Consider the following 15,334-nt stretch of genomic DNA (forward strand, 5'->3'; position numbering starts at 1 on the left):
ACTGGCTAACGCTATGGGGAATTTCTTTGTCAAGAAGGTATCTGATATTCGGTTGGATCTTGATGTTGCTGCACGAGGTTCTTCTGGGTCCTCAAAATATGACTTTGATCGTCCTGTGAGAGAATCATTCAGCGAGTTTAAGCTTTTAAATGATGATGACGTCCTAGAGCTGGTGAAGAAATGTGCTAAGAAGCACTGCGCTTTGGACCCAATGCCAACTCCGCTGGTGGTGGAGTGTATGGATGTGCTTCTGCCTGTAATTAAACAGATGATCAATCAGTCTCTCGAGACTGCCTCTTTTCCTGATTCATGGAAGGAAGCCATAGTAAATCCCCTGCTCAGGAGACATGGCCTCGATCTTCTGTATAAAAACTATCGCCCAGTTAGTAATCTTTCTTATGTGTCTAAATTAACAGAACGCTCGGTATTAGATCAGTTGCTTTTGCATATGTCTTCCAACGGTCTCTATCCTGTTTTGCAGTCGTCGTACAGGCAACATCATAGTACTGAGACTGCTCTTTTAAAGGTAAAGAATGATATTCTTATGAATATGAACAAAGGTCATGTAACTTTGCTGGTTCTTTTAGATCTAAGCGCGGCCTTCGATACCGTTGATCACGGTATTTTGATCACGAGTCTTCAGTCAAGGTTTGGCGTCTCGGGTCAAGTCTTGGAATGGTTCTCAGGATACTTAAGGAACAGAAGTCAACGCATCTCGGTCAATGGGACTCTCTCTGACCGTTTTTTCTTGCAGTATGGAGTTCCTCAGGGATCTTGTCTTGGTTCTGTTTTGTTCATCATTTACGCATCCAAGTTTTTTGAGATTGTAAAAGCACATCTACCTGACGTTCATTGCTATGCGGATGACTCTCAGCTTTATCTTTCATTTAAACCTGATTCACAAGCAAGTAGGGATGAGGCAGTTATGGCAATGCAACACTGTATAGAAGACATACGTCAATGGATGCTGACTGACCGGCTAAAGCTAAATGATGATAAAACTGAGTATTTACTTATTGGAACAAGACAGCAACTGTCTAAGATCAGCGCAGACTCTCTTGCTGTTGGTGATCATCAGATTACTCCAGCTCTCGAGGCCAAGAATTTGGGCTGCTGGTTTGATCAACAACTTAGTATGGGGACACAAATCAATATAAGATTTGTAGTGCATCTTATTTCCACCTGCACAACATTAGATGCATAAGAAAGTATCTTTCAACTGAATCAACGAAGAAGTTAGTGCATGCCCTAGTTACTAGTTACAGCGAGTCCAAAATACAGCTGCACGCCTTATTTGCAATGTTTCCCGCTTTGATCACATATCGCCGGTGCTTTTCAGGCTTCACTGGCTGCCAGTGCATTTTAGAATTAGATTTAAGATATTAGTAATTACATTCAAAGCTATTCATGGGCTTGGGCCGGAATATATCAATGATTTAATTGGTGTTAAGAGTGCATCGCGCTATTCTTTGAGATCAAACAATGAGCTTCTCCTTGAGTTGCCACCGGAGAGATCTAAGAGAACATTGGGGGACAGGGCTTTTTGTGTTGCCGCCCCAAAGCTATGGAACTCGCTCCCCAGTAAAATTCGCAACAGTGGATCTTTGAACAATTTTAAGAATATGTTTTATCCTTACGATTTAATAGGAATTAATTTTTAATTATCCATATATTTGCATTTAGCTATATTATCTAGTTTTTTAATTTTTATTTATCTATTTTTATTGTAGGTTTCATTTTATATTGTTGTGCTTTTTAGTTTTTTAATCATTGTAATGCGCAGGTGATCATATATTCATGTAATCTGCGCAATATAAATGTAAATTATTATTATTATTGAGGCGCAGCCGAGGGAAACATTGAGTTTCGAGGTCGTCGGGCAACATTCGCAGGTCAACAGTGCACTGTTTCCCTCTGACGTCACAGATTTTGCAATGTTGCCCTCTCAGAGACTTTTGGCGCGAAACAGTTTTATTGTTAGATATCATGTGACCTCGAAGTACCCAATGAGAGTGCGCTCTGTTGGGGGAAAACATTCGGCTACATAACAAATGCCGTTTTTCTGGCTCTACAACGCCTAATAACCATACTGGTCACTTGCTTTTTACTGATTAGCACTATCTGCCATTGTTAAGTCGCAAAAAATTGGCTTTCATAACAAATATGCTCCCATAACTGGAAACGACAACAGCACAAATTAAGCAGCATATAGTGGCGTAAAAGTTGGTACAAAGGATTATTTGGGGCAATGAATCTGCTGTAACTTTCTCATTTTCCTATTTTTACAATCTTGGACAAAACTTGTTGGGAAAATGTGACGCTCTAATTTGCCTGTGTGATAAGAATTAAATTCCTCCTACTTTCCCCCCTGCCCCCATTCCAAATGGTTGGTTAAAAAAAACGGCTAAAGGCTTACGCAGTATTTTGTATCATATTATCAACATTGGTAAGGGGGGAAGGGGGGATGGAGGCTTAACATACTTTGTGAGTGCGTGTGAAATGATGCTTAAGCTAGAATTTTTCCCAAGAGTTTTGTCCAAGATTGTAGTTTAGGAGAATAAATAATATAAACTTACTCTTACTTCACCTTGTGTCCTCGTGTCGATTTGAGGCGTTCTGGATTAGTTTGGAAATTTGCTGCGATCTTTAAAATTCAAAACTAGTCCAGAATGCCTCAAATCGACATAAGGACACAAGGTGAAGTAAGAGTAAGTTTATTTTATTTATTTTCCTCGCTGTAAACTAGGATTAGCCTTTTTTTTTTCTGCATTTCATGTTTCCCATATAGATCCTACAAACTGTTACGTTGACTGAGTATTCAAATTATGTGTTTGGGTGGCCTGTAGGGAAATTGCCTTCCTCTTCATAGGGATTTTGATAGGTACGCGTTGCCCTAAGGGTCGGGGATTTGACGATCACGCCAAAATCCAGACTATAGACTGTGTAGACCAGGAGATATAAATATCTTTTGTAAAGTTTTGTTAGTTTCACGAGAGTATGTATGTTAGGTTGCATAGTACTGCTGAACTATTTTTAGCGTGCTTGTAGGTGTCTCAAGGGGCTAGTACACTATTTAAGGGTTGTTAAGTTATGCAAGAGCCATTCCAGGCATCTCTTTCAACCCTACTTTTTTCTTTTATTTACTGTTGTAATTTTCTCTGAGTTTGTGAAACTGTAATGCTGTTTTTTGTAACGCTTTACGCTCGCTGCATCAATAAACGAGATGCCCGCTCCTATTCTGTGTTTTGTGATTATTTAGATAAGTTACAAAATATTTTATAATCGTTTCAGTGTAATTAGAATATAAATATACGGTGCTTTTAAAGGGACATTTACTTCTTCTCCCCTTTTTCGAGAGAGACAAGTGTCTCTGCTCTCTTTTTGTAGTCTTGATTTTGTCCGCCGCTCACTTTTTTTCCCACCGCTCACTTTTTTTCCACCGCTCACTTTTTTTCCGCCGCTCTCTTTTTTTTCCACCGCTCACTTTTTTTTTCACCGCTCACTTTTTTTTCCGTCGCTCACTTTTTTTTCCTGCTCCTCATTTTTCAGTGTATGTCTTGTTTTCCTCTGTTCCTAAGTATCTTGGTGGTGAGTTGAAAGCGAACTGGTGTAGCTAAGCACATGCAACATGGCGTCTGGGTAAAAGTTATTAAGTTCATTTTGATGCTTTTATGAAGCTATGGGTTTCATCCTCCTGCTTTCATTAGCTCTTAACTGGTCTTGCACTTCAGCAATGCTTCCAAATTACTCTCCAGCAGTACGAGGTGACCTACAAACACGCGACGAAATCATACGAGGCTATTTCGATCTAGGACTAACTGCTCCAGAAATAGCTTCATTTTTAGCTTGTATTCACGGTATCCGGATAAGTTTGAGGCAATTGAAACGAATATTGAGGAGGCTGCGGTGCACAAGACGTCAGAACCTGAGTGATCTAGAGGAGGTTGTCGAGGCAGTGGAAGCAGAGCTGAGAGGGAGCGGAAGTTTACTTGGGTATAGAGCAATGCATCAAAGGCTGGTTAATCATCACCGACTGGCTACTACTAGAGAAGTCGTTCGCCACACGTTACGAATATTTGATCCAGAAGGTGTGGAACTGCGTTCACGACAGAGACTACGAAGAAGAGTGTACCGATGTAAAGGTCCAAATTACATCTGGCATATAGACGGGTACCATAAACTCAAACCATTTGGATTCTGTGTTCACGGTGCTATAGACGGTTTCAGCGGAAGGATTTTATGGTTGGAAGTTGCTTCATCAAATAATGATCCGTGCATAGTCGCACAGTATTATTTAGATTGTGTCCGACAGATAGAGGGAACTGCTCGAGTTGTAAGGGGAGACAGAGGAACTGAAAATGGTAACGTAGCAGCCATCCAACGTTTCTTTCGTAGAACTGCTGGGGATGATTTTTCTGGTGAGAAAAGTTTCATGTTTGGAAAATCAACATCTAACCAGAGAATAGAGGCGTGGTGGGGCCATCTCAGAAATGGGTGTGCACAGTGGTGGATACAGTTTTCCAAAGACCTGCGAGATTCTGGGTTGTATAGTGATAGTGATGTAATACAAAGGGAATGTCTTCACTTCTGTTTCATGGATGTCATTCAAATGGAACTACATAAAGTGGCCCAGGAATGGAATCTTCACAGGATCCGACCATCTGTCAATGCAGAATGCCCCTCTGGAAAGCCTGATGTTCTTTACTTTGTCCCAGAATCAGTAGCTACACAAGATTATTCAAGCCCCGTCGACATGGATGAAATTGAAATTGCTGAAGACATGTATGCAGAACGGCCGCAGGAAAAGGGCTGTTCCCCACACTTTAAACAACTGGCCGAAATGATCCTAGAAGACGAGGACTTGGAGCAACCAACAAATGCAGAGGAAGCTCTTCAACTGTACTTTGATCTCTTAGACCACATTGATGACATAGGCAACTGACCACAGAAGAAAGTTTAACATAGTCGGCTCAGTCAGTCAGCAACATCACAAAGTCAGACTTGGCATTGAATGTTTTTTTACAGTTAGCGTTCGATCTTGTTGTCTGCAGAAAAGGGTAGCTTAAAAGGGTGCGATAAGTTTCTTAGTTGATATTTGCCGGTCATTCCGTGCTACTTACTTTCTTGATGGCCTCTCAGTTTGGTCATGCCATGAAATAAATTAGAACACGTACTTAGGCAGCAGGGAATTTGAGAAGAACGGGGTGAGTTCCGCTGACGTGTAAAAGATTGCTTCTATTCTGACAGAGGCTTTAAGTTAGTGTGGGTAAACACAAAAACAAACGTGGAACTAAAATTGACCGAATTCATAATGAATCCTGACACTCCTAGCGTTGTGAAACCTACTTAAGAATCCGACCTGTGGTGGAATTTCCTAAGTGAAATGCATTATTATTTTTTGCTTATGTTACCACATAGCTAAGGGAGAATTTCTTCCCCTTTTTAGCCGAATATGAAAGGAGCCCAGCCCCACCCCTGCGATTCGTCTGATTCGTGCCAGGGCACAAGCCTGGTTGTTAATCTTGCACCATAGCCGGTAGCTGAAAATGCCTTTCATTTGCTCAAAGTGTGAAAATTTTACCCTTTCTACCTTTGGGCCTTCCACACAGCTTTTAGGAAGCCACCATCTGTTAGACGTGTCCCTTTCTAGCCCCCTGAGTAGCTTGGAGGAGGGCAATGCTCGGCAAGTGTACACAACACAATGGTCAGGGAAATAGAAAAAATGTGTTTTCACTCACCTCCGAGCACAAGATCATCAAGAGTCACACGCGTCATGAAAGTTTGTCTAATGACATCCCACATCAAAACACTCGCTTTTATTGGTACCTACTAAAATCTTCAGGGAATCTTACATTACACTACGCAGCCTTACATTACACTTTTCATACAACTATCGAGAATTTTTCTGCCTGCTGCAATACTTCGCGCGGCATTAAGCTGGCCGCCTCGCAAGCCTCGCGTCTTCGCTCGGCTTGCTCGTTGGCAATAATAAGTACATATTTTCCTAACCTTGAATTTGTATCCTTTAAGGCGCTGTTACACTGTGCAATCTTTCCGGCGTGCAGCATGTCTCGCAACGCCATTTCGACAAACGTTCTCACCTTACGAAGCAAGTTGTTTTACGGGGGTTACACTAGGCAACGTTTCCATGATCACATGAGGATAAGGGAACATTTGAATACACTGTTGCCGCAAACCATAGCGATACAAGTTGCAGGGGACAGATATTACACTACGCAATGCTTTAAAAATTCGTTGCAACCGTTGCGGAAAGTAGAACTCAATTGTACTTTACGCAACGGTTTCTGCAACTGGTATAGCGACGTTTTTGGCATTTCAAGACAAGTTGCGCGAAAAATTGCACAGTGTAACAGCGCCTTTAAGCACAATCACCAGATCGCTCCAATTTCTTGCGTGGCACTGTGTTCATGATACTTCTCGATGAAGCAGCTTTTGAGCTGGCTTGCTTCATATGATATCCAAAGCCCAGGCCGGCACCCTTAATCAGCACCTGGTTGTTTGCACAATTTCCACTTACTCTTACGCTAAGCATGAACCAATTCTCAGAATTATCCCACCCTCACCTTCCACAAATCTTCCAGGGGCCCTTCCCAAACATCCTTCCCCAATATCGATGCAAGAAATAGACGATAAACACAATTTATTAGTTTTTTTTCTTTCTCCTTTATGTTATTATAAAATGTATTTGAATGGAGGCAAACAAACAAACACAATTCACAAGGCAAAACGATTGCACTGCGCATTGGTCGTCAGATAAACTGCAATCAAACACAAACTCCTAGTCCCTTAGGAACACCATTTTTCGTTGAAAGTTTACTCTCAGACCAAATGGATCACGTTCACAGTTGTCACATATTGACTACACACTTTATTCAGTGATAAGAAACGTGCGTATTAGTATAAAACAACCACAACGCTTACGACTCACTCCATTTCGAATGAGTCATAGTGGAGGTATAACGCAAGTCTTCAAAACCTTGACATTAGGTTTGCTTGAGGCAATTAAATGGGGTAATAACATCGCCTACACTGGCTGAAACGAGATCATGAACTCGTAGGTCTTCACCAACAATCTTGTTTCAGTTAAACGAGCTCAACATCAACTAACGCGTACTGTACCAACTGAATCTCAAACTCAGCGCCAGAAATTTCGAACCCAAATTGTCGTGATAATTATAACCGTATGTTTCTTTAATGGTCTAAGCCGCTCTCAGATCCGGCCGAGTACGGGCTCATTGTCACGACACACAAACATGACCGTATTTACCGTAAACAAGGAACTGCTGAAGGAAAATACTTACAGTTATATAGAGCGAAAGAGAGCATGATATCGCCTAATACTTAGTGGACGAGGCCGAAGCAGGGGCACCCAACGAGAATATAGCTCAAAACCACTTGAACATAGCATTGTTAAACGTATTTTAGTATTTAAACGGTAGATATAGGCATATCTTTATCCCCTAAAAATTTTTGATCTGTTCGGATTTCCTAGCTGAAAGTCTAGTGATCCGAAGATTATAGGTATCAAAACTTACCTTTTCGAAAATTTCAGCCAGAAAAAGGGCTCCCGAAAATTCTAGGTGACCTTTTTTGGGTAAAAATCTGTTTAAAATGAGCAATTATACCATTTTTTAGTTGTTCGAAAATCCTAGGACAGGCAGGCAAGTATGAAATTTTACAACAAGTGTTCGGAAAATTCTAGATCTCAAATCGTCTTCCGAACAGATATTTTCCGAAAACTGACGTTGGGTGCCCCTGCCGAAGGCCGAGTAGGCTAAAATGAGACGATATCACGCAAGCTTGAGCGCTATAACTGTTTCAAAATTCAACAAATTGATCACAAATGAAAGATTCCGAACCTGTAACATTTGTGAAGCTGCAATTTTCCCTTTCGTAAACAAGTGATGCCGTTTGGACTGTTAACTTTGTCGTTTGTAAATGAGGAAAAAATTACTTAATCTAGGGCTAGATTAGCAGCGTATGTCACGTAGAATAAAAAAAGAAATAACAAAAAACTTTAGAAAAAAAATTTTAACAGTTGATCGAACGTTCAATGGATGAAGAGCAAATGCAAGTTATCCTCTACGCTACCGAACCCAAGGCTATAATGTTGCAATTTTAGAGTATTTAACTGGTGCTAACCCTAACAATTAATTGAAAGCTAACCGAATAAGAAGGCTTCGATACTAACAATGGCATCGGCCGTCAAAAATGGCATCGCTTGTTTACGGCAGGGAAATAAGCGGAGCCGGTCCGTCATTTTCAGGCGATGAACGTAAGAATTAACAAGTCTGTGTTCAAGGCAGGGGTGAGTTCACACTGACGTGAAATTCCATGAAAGTTCATTGCTAAGGAGAGAGTCCATTTGCACTCTGAAATCGTTAAAACTTGCATACCCACCATCTGGAAGGTCAATAGAAGCTGAACAGGTATGTGCAATAGGATGGGGTAGGGAGCCTAACTCGTTCACATGAAATATAGCCTTGATACTCTCGACAACTGGCAGGGAACTCCCCGTGATGTAACGAAGAAACAGCTCAAGCTCCTTTCGGCTAAGGCACCTGATGTATTTCTTCAGGTAGGAAAGGATCTGTAGACGGCACTTGTGCACATGTGTAGAAGGCTCCTCAGACAGCATCGACAGAACTCGCTGTGGCGTCACGCGCATCACCTCATATACCTTAAAGACATCCTCCTTTGAGTACTTCCACAGATCTTTATAATCACCGTCGTGAAGGCCCTCCCTCATACTATCCATTGCCATGGCAGGCCTTGACAGCAACTCATTTTTTGCCACTTGGACCACAATAGCTTTTAGGTTGGTGGCCGAAGGCCTCTTTTTCACTTGGTAATCACTAAAAAAATCTATTAAGAAACCATAGGATTCATCAGAGAGCCCTCCCTGCTCTGACTGTGCCAGAGCTGCTTTTAACGCCATGGATTCATTATCCGATACGTACTCCAGGAAAGCCTCTACGAGGTCTTCGTTGTCAAGTGCTTGCCGCCCACAGAGCATAGCAACAACAAAGGCCTTATTGATCTGAACTGGAAATATACCTGTGAGAACATATTGATGGCTGATGATTTGACCAAGTGTTCTCATTGTCGACTCCTCGATGCCTGGGCCGACTCGCGGGACAAATGTAGAGCTCCCGTCGAAGTACTCGTGTAGGACCTGTCTCCAGAATATCGAATAAGCTTCTCTTTTGACACCGTCCAGATCCATTCCTTGTTCTCCGTAGAAGGAAACGGTTGCAAGGCGTTGTGTTATTTCTCCTGACGTTTCATATAGTTTGAGAAGATCAAGCATGACAGTTTCTCTGTGGACCCATACGTTCGTTACACCTCCAGCAGTAAGTTTCTCGAGGGCATTCATTCTCCTTTGTGTCAAGGCCTGAAAAAACACAGTAAAAGAATTTTGCTTGAACTAGCAATACAATATCTTGTTTCATTAAAGAATACCTAGGTTATTAAGGAGACTCTTGGGCAAAGTGGGTGACTGTACTTGCATGTCTAATATCGGTGTCACAGCATGCAATCTGGACAGGATTTTAGTACGTAACATAGTCTCTCCTCTGCAGGCAACTACCTGTATAACTGTCAATTGTTGGCATGGAAGTAGGAAAGCAGGCGTGGACTGCACCTTTTATTATGCCTTCTCAGATAAATCGAAAGTGAATTAATTGTTCATAATAATGTCATATTAGGAAATATCAAGAAGGCCTATTCTGCATTGTGTTTAGGGTATCATCGCAATTTCTGAAACGATACTACACAATTCCCTGGTATGGCTTGGAACTCTACACATTACCAAACAGTGATCAAAACTTAAAAAAAAAAGTACATGTTTAACATTGCTGACACTACAGCAACAGAACTGATTGGACGTTTTGAACAAATCTAGATTGAGGCTAACTATGTGCAAAGATGTGTTTTGTTACCTGTAGGTAAATTCCAAAATGGACTTAATTGCAACTATTAGACATCCATGTGACCTTGCAGTGGATCAAGATTAATTATATGATACCTCACATTCATATTTACTTCAGGAATTGGTGCATTAGAAAAACAATTACCTCCTGTCCCCTTTCAGTGTCTGCACTGGGGAGGTTGTTAATCATTTCCCTGAATCGTTGTCCTGGACAATCAGCAACATTGTCGCTTACGAAACCTGTCTGCAAAGTGTCCTTCACACTTGCAGAAGTGTCATTGCAAACAAATTAAACAAGTAACAGAGACTAGTTGTCTATAGAGAAACTCGAGGTATTTTTACATTTAAATGGGCTATGTCACGCAAAATTATGTCATTTTCATGACACCCAAAAAGCACAAAAAGTAGAATGATACATTGCAATAACAACTTAACTGTTGAACAACATAAAATAAATACAGCAAAAGAAAAGAGAAGCATGGATGGACACAAATGGACAAGATTGAAACGGATTGCATTTGGGTAATCTTGAAAAAAGTCTGATGATGGTCGTTTTTGCTCACATTCATCTTGTTTGTGATGTAACGATAATTTTATCAGTATAGGAATTCCACATTGCCATTTTCAAATTTTAACTCGTGATTAACTCAAGATTTTGGCTAAAAACCCTAAAATAACGTGACATAGCGCCTTTAAGATGGCAAAGGGGTAAGAGAGCGTGTTTATGATAATGAGTATACAGTCATGTCCCTTTGAACAAACATTAGTATACACTAACTCCTGTAACTAGCAAAAAAAGTAAGCAAGGAAAGGGCAATGTGTGCAATGAGGTTAGTTTTCTTAGAATCTCAATAATTGGCTATGAGGAATATTGGCATTTATGGTACATGGCTGAGGAAGTATACAATATGGAATATGGTTGTAAACAATTGACTCAATGACATTGGTTTTTATCCCTATTTACAGCCAAGACAACAGAATACCGGTAGCAAAGATTGCCAGACAAAGTAAAATCTGTAAGTGGCAATTTGGAGTTAAAGGGTTAGTCCAAGGTGAAAAAATGAAAATCAGATATTGAGACAAAGGGGTGAATAACCACTCATCAAAACAAAGCATTGTAGTGATGGGTAATTACACATAGATGTTAGGTACTCACATTTCATCATTGGCCATCAAAAATGGAGGCGGTGTTTCGCAAATAATATTTAAATCAGGCACAGTAGCATCTAGTGGGTAGTCAACATCAGCATCTGCTGGGTTTTCTCCAAATCCTGGTACTGGTATTCTGCTTGCTCTCAAAAGCAGGTGTAAGTAAAGCAGCCTCATCATCATCATCATCACTGACATAGTGAACTTTCTTTTTCTTCTCAATGTCTTTCATGTCTACACACCTTGACAAGAGGTACATCTTCACTTTGCTTAAGTTGTACTTTGCTATGTAACATGACAGTGATGTGAACTCATCACCTATTACTTCTTCAAACTTAAAGTCTGCGAGTTTAAACTTTAATTCATGAGTGTATCCATGCACTGAATATCCTTCAGGGAAAAACACATTTGTCAGGAGATCAATCATATCATCTTCTGTTGCAGATAATGGAACCATTAACTCCCTTGTGCCCCCTCCTTTTGCTAGGCGAACAGCAACATGGCGCTTTAAGTCCTCGTTGTAATGATGCCATCCAACTTGGATTTTCTTCAATGCAGACTTCTGTGGATGCTTTCTTTCCTTTGATGATGGTGTTTCCTGTGTCTTTGCCTTCCCGTTGCTTGACTTCTTTACAAGCTGTTTAGATAATTGTAAGAGCTTTCTCTTTTTCTCACTTCTTTCCTCATTTTTTCCCCCAGCTATTCCACCGCTGGAAACAAATGATTTCAGAGCAAGCACATCTCCTCTTCGTTTCAAATCAAGAGCCTCAAAGTCTTTATCACTAGAACTCGGCCTTATAGCTGTGAAATCCATCTATAAAGAGGCAATTAAGCAAAAAGGTCACAACTAAAATCATAATGAAGAGCTGCTTGTACAACACAATTACCTTTAAAGGTTACATTATTAATTAGGTTATTACTCGAAGGGCTCTAGATAAAAAAGGCAACAGAAACTATGGTTTGCAGTATATCGCAGATTATAGTCAGGAGACAAATCATTACCTCCTAGAAACTGTTTTCATAATCGCTTGAATACAACTATGGCCTTGGCTAACGTCACGTGGTCTAAATACTGTTTGCAATAGACTGCCTGTCGTTTATTTAACTAACAGCAAAGGCAAAGTTTTGTGCTATCAAAGACAGATATTCCAGCAATCATAGCAATTTGGTGGTGGTGGTGGTAGTAGTAGTAGTAGTAGTAGGTGTATGACAACTGTTAACGGAGATCTACCCAGGTTACATGTTTCTGGGTGTTTTCAGGTAGTGGAACGTCAGTAAAGACAGTGCACTCACTACGGGATTTGGTATTATGTTCAACCCCGCGTGTTCAACTCAAATATCGTAGGCTTACCATTTCTTTCCGAAACCTATCGCAAACATCGAAGTCCACTTTTCTTTTTTCCCTCAGAAAAGTAAAAACCTATGATAAAACAGACATAATTTATCGTTACACTTGAAAAGAACATAATGTACCTATCTGAATGTCAAAACTAGCACAACAAAATGTGAAGTTTTATACCTTTTCTATCTCGGATGCCAGCTCTTCGTCCGCCATGTTGTAGTAAAGATACTCGTTTGCCTCGCTTTCACGTGGCCGGAAGTGAGGAGCGGTCAAAAAAGTGAGCAGCGGAAAAAAAGTGAACGGTGGGTATGTACTTTAAGTAGGGTTATTAAAGTGTATCATAAAGCGCATAAGTTATATAAAAGAGGTATATCAGCATATATAGGTAGCTATAGCAAAGTATATACATGTATATCCATCTATGCCCATATATCTTTCTGTATACCCATGTATACCCATGTATAACCACATACAGGCATGTATATCCATGTATGCCCATGTATGTCCATGTATATCCATGTATACCCATGTATGTCCATGTATAACCATGTATGTTCATGTATACCCATATATATTCATGTATACCCATGTATATCCATGTATACCCATGTATGTCCATGTATACCCATGTGTATCCATGTATAACCATGTATAACCATGTATGTCCATGTATACCCATGTATATCCATGTATAACCATGTATGTCCATCTATACCCATATATACTCATGTATACCCATGTATATCCATGTATACCCATGTATGTCCATGTATACCCATGTGTATCCATGTATAACCATGTATAACCATGTATGTCCATGTATACCCATGTATATCCATGTATGTCCATCTATACCCATATATATTCATGTATACCCATGTATATCCATGTATACCCATGTATGTCCATGTACACCCATGTGTATCCATGTATAACCATGTATAACCATGTATGTCCATGTATACCCATGTATATCCATGTATACCCATGTAAGTCCATGTATACCCATGTGTATCCATGTATAACCATGTATGTCCATGTATACCCATATATATTCATGTATACCCATGTATATCCATGTATAACCATGTATGTCCATGTATACCCATGTATGTCCATGTATACCCATGTATAGCCATGTATAGCCATGTATAACCATGTATGTCCATGTATACCCATGTATATCCATGTATAACCATGTATGTCCATGTATACCCATATATATTCATGTATACCCATGTATATCCATGTATACCCATGTATGTTCATGTATACCCATGTGTATCCATGTATAACCATGTATGTCCCTGTATAGCTATATATATTCATGTATACCCATGTATATCCATGTATACCCATGTATGTCCATACATACCCATGTGTATCCATGTATAACCATGTATGTCCATGTATACCCATGTATGTCCATGTATATCCATCAACATCCATGTATAACCATGTATAGCCATGTATAACCATGTATGTCCATGTATACCCATGTATATCCATGTATACCCATGTAAGTCCATGTATACCCATGTGTATCCATGTATAACCATGTATGTCCATGTATACCCATATATATTCATGTATACCCATGTATATCCATGTATAACCATGTATGTCCATGTATACCCATGTATGTCCATGTATACCCATGTATAGCCATGTATAGCCATGTATAACCATGTATGTCCATGTATACCCATGTATATCCATGTATAACCATGTATGTCCATGTATACCCATATATATTCATGTATACCCATGTATATCCATGTATACCCATGTATGTTCATGTATACCCATGTGTATCCATGTATAACCATGTATGTCCCTGTATAGCTATATATATTCATGTATACCCATGTATATCCATGTATACCCATGTATGTCCATACATACCCATGTGTATCCATGTATAACCATGTATGTCCATGTATACCCATGTATGTCCATGTATATCCATCTACATCCATGTATAACCATGTATAGCCATGTATAACCATGTATGTCCATGTATACCCATGTATATCCATGTATAACCATGTATGTCCATGTATACCCATATATATTCATGTATACCCATGTATATCCATGTATACCCATGTATGTTCATGTATACCCATATATATCCATGTATAACCATGTATAGCCATGTATATCCATCTATCTCTATGTGTACGCATGTAAATCTATGTATAACCTTGTATATCCATGTATACTCATGTATGTTCATGTATACCCATGTATATCCATGTATAACCATGTATGTCCATGTATACCCATTTATGTCCATGTATACCCATGTCTCTCCATGTATACCCATATATATCCATGTATAACCATGTATAGCCATGTATATCCATGTATATCCATGTATATCCATGTACAGCAATGTATTTCCATGTATATCCATGTTCAGCCATGTATATCCATGTACAGCCATGTATATCCATGTATACCCATATATCTCTATGTATACCCATGTATATCCATGTATAATCGTGTATATCCATGTGTACCCATGTATACTCATGTATACCCGTGTATATTCATGTATTATCATGTATATCCATGTACAGCCATTTATATCCATGTATATCCATGTACAGCCATGTATATCCATGTACACCCGTGTATATCCATGTATATCAATGTAAACCCATGTATTATCGTGTATATCCATGTACAGCCATGTATATCCATGTATACCCGTGCATATCTACATACAGGCATGTATATCCATGTACAACCATGTATATTTATGTATGCCCATGCATATCCATGTATACCCGTGCATATTCATGTATTATCATGTATATCCATGTACAGCCATGTATATCCATGTATTTCGATGTAAAGGCATGTATCTCCATGTATACCTATGC

The 15,334-nt window shown here is 39.7% G+C and overlaps 3 protein-coding genes across 3 annotated transcripts; 1 reads left to right on the plus strand and 2 right to left on the minus strand.

Moving 5' to 3' along the window:
- The first annotated feature begins 3,446 nt into the window (after positions 1-3,446).
- Positions 3,447-4,942, plus strand: LOC137991117 (uncharacterized). The gene has a single exon (XM_068836237.1). The coding sequence runs from the start codon at positions 3,680-3,682 to the stop codon at positions 4,940-4,942; it is 1,263 nt and encodes a 420-aa protein (XP_068692338.1). The 5' UTR covers positions 3,447-3,679.
- Positions 4,943-6,665: 1,723 nt separating this feature from the next.
- Positions 6,666-9,502, minus strand: LOC137988823 (uncharacterized). The gene has a single exon (XM_068834781.1). The coding sequence runs from the start codon at positions 9,395-9,397 to the stop codon at positions 8,336-8,338; it is 1,062 nt and encodes a 353-aa protein (XP_068690882.1). The 5' UTR covers positions 9,398-9,502; the 3' UTR covers positions 6,666-8,335.
- Positions 9,290-12,662, minus strand: LOC137988830 (uncharacterized). The gene is made up of 4 exons (XM_068834789.1): positions 12,621-12,662; positions 12,453-12,521; positions 11,109-11,915; positions 9,290-9,415 (listed from the first exon to the last, which is right to left on the minus strand). Exons 1-3 carry the CDS (start codon positions 12,654-12,656, stop codon positions 11,196-11,198), a joined length of 825 nt encoding a protein of 274 aa, XP_068690890.1. The 5' UTR covers positions 12,657-12,662; the 3' UTR covers positions 9,290-9,415; positions 11,109-11,195.
- Positions 12,663-15,334: the final 2,672 nt, after the last annotated feature.

This window comes from Montipora foliosa, chromosome 2 (assembly GCF_036669935.1).
Source record: "Montipora foliosa isolate CH-2021 chromosome 2, ASM3666993v2, whole genome shotgun sequence".
Lineage (NCBI taxonomy): Eukaryota > Metazoa > Cnidaria > Anthozoa > Scleractinia > Acroporidae > Montipora > Montipora foliosa.

Coding starts and splice junctions, on each gene's coding strand:
- LOC137991117 (XM_068836237.1), top strand. CDS start 3,680: ATGGGTTTCATCCTCCTGCTTTCATTAGCTCTTAACTGGTCTTGCACT.
- LOC137988823 (XM_068834781.1), bottom strand. CDS start 9,397: ATGAATGCCCTCGAGAAACTTACTGCTGGAGGTGTAACGAACGTATGG.
- LOC137988830 (XM_068834789.1), bottom strand. CDS start 12,656: ATGGCGGACGAAGAGCTGGCATCCGAGATAGAAAAG. Junction 12,522..12,620: donor TGGCATCCGAGATAGAAAAG/GTATAAAACTTC, acceptor GTTTTATCATAG/GTTTTTACTTTTCTGAGGGA. Junction 11,916..12,452: donor ATAGGTTTCGGAAAGAAATG/GTAAGCCTACGA, acceptor GCCTCTTTATAG/ATGGATTTCACAGCTATAAG.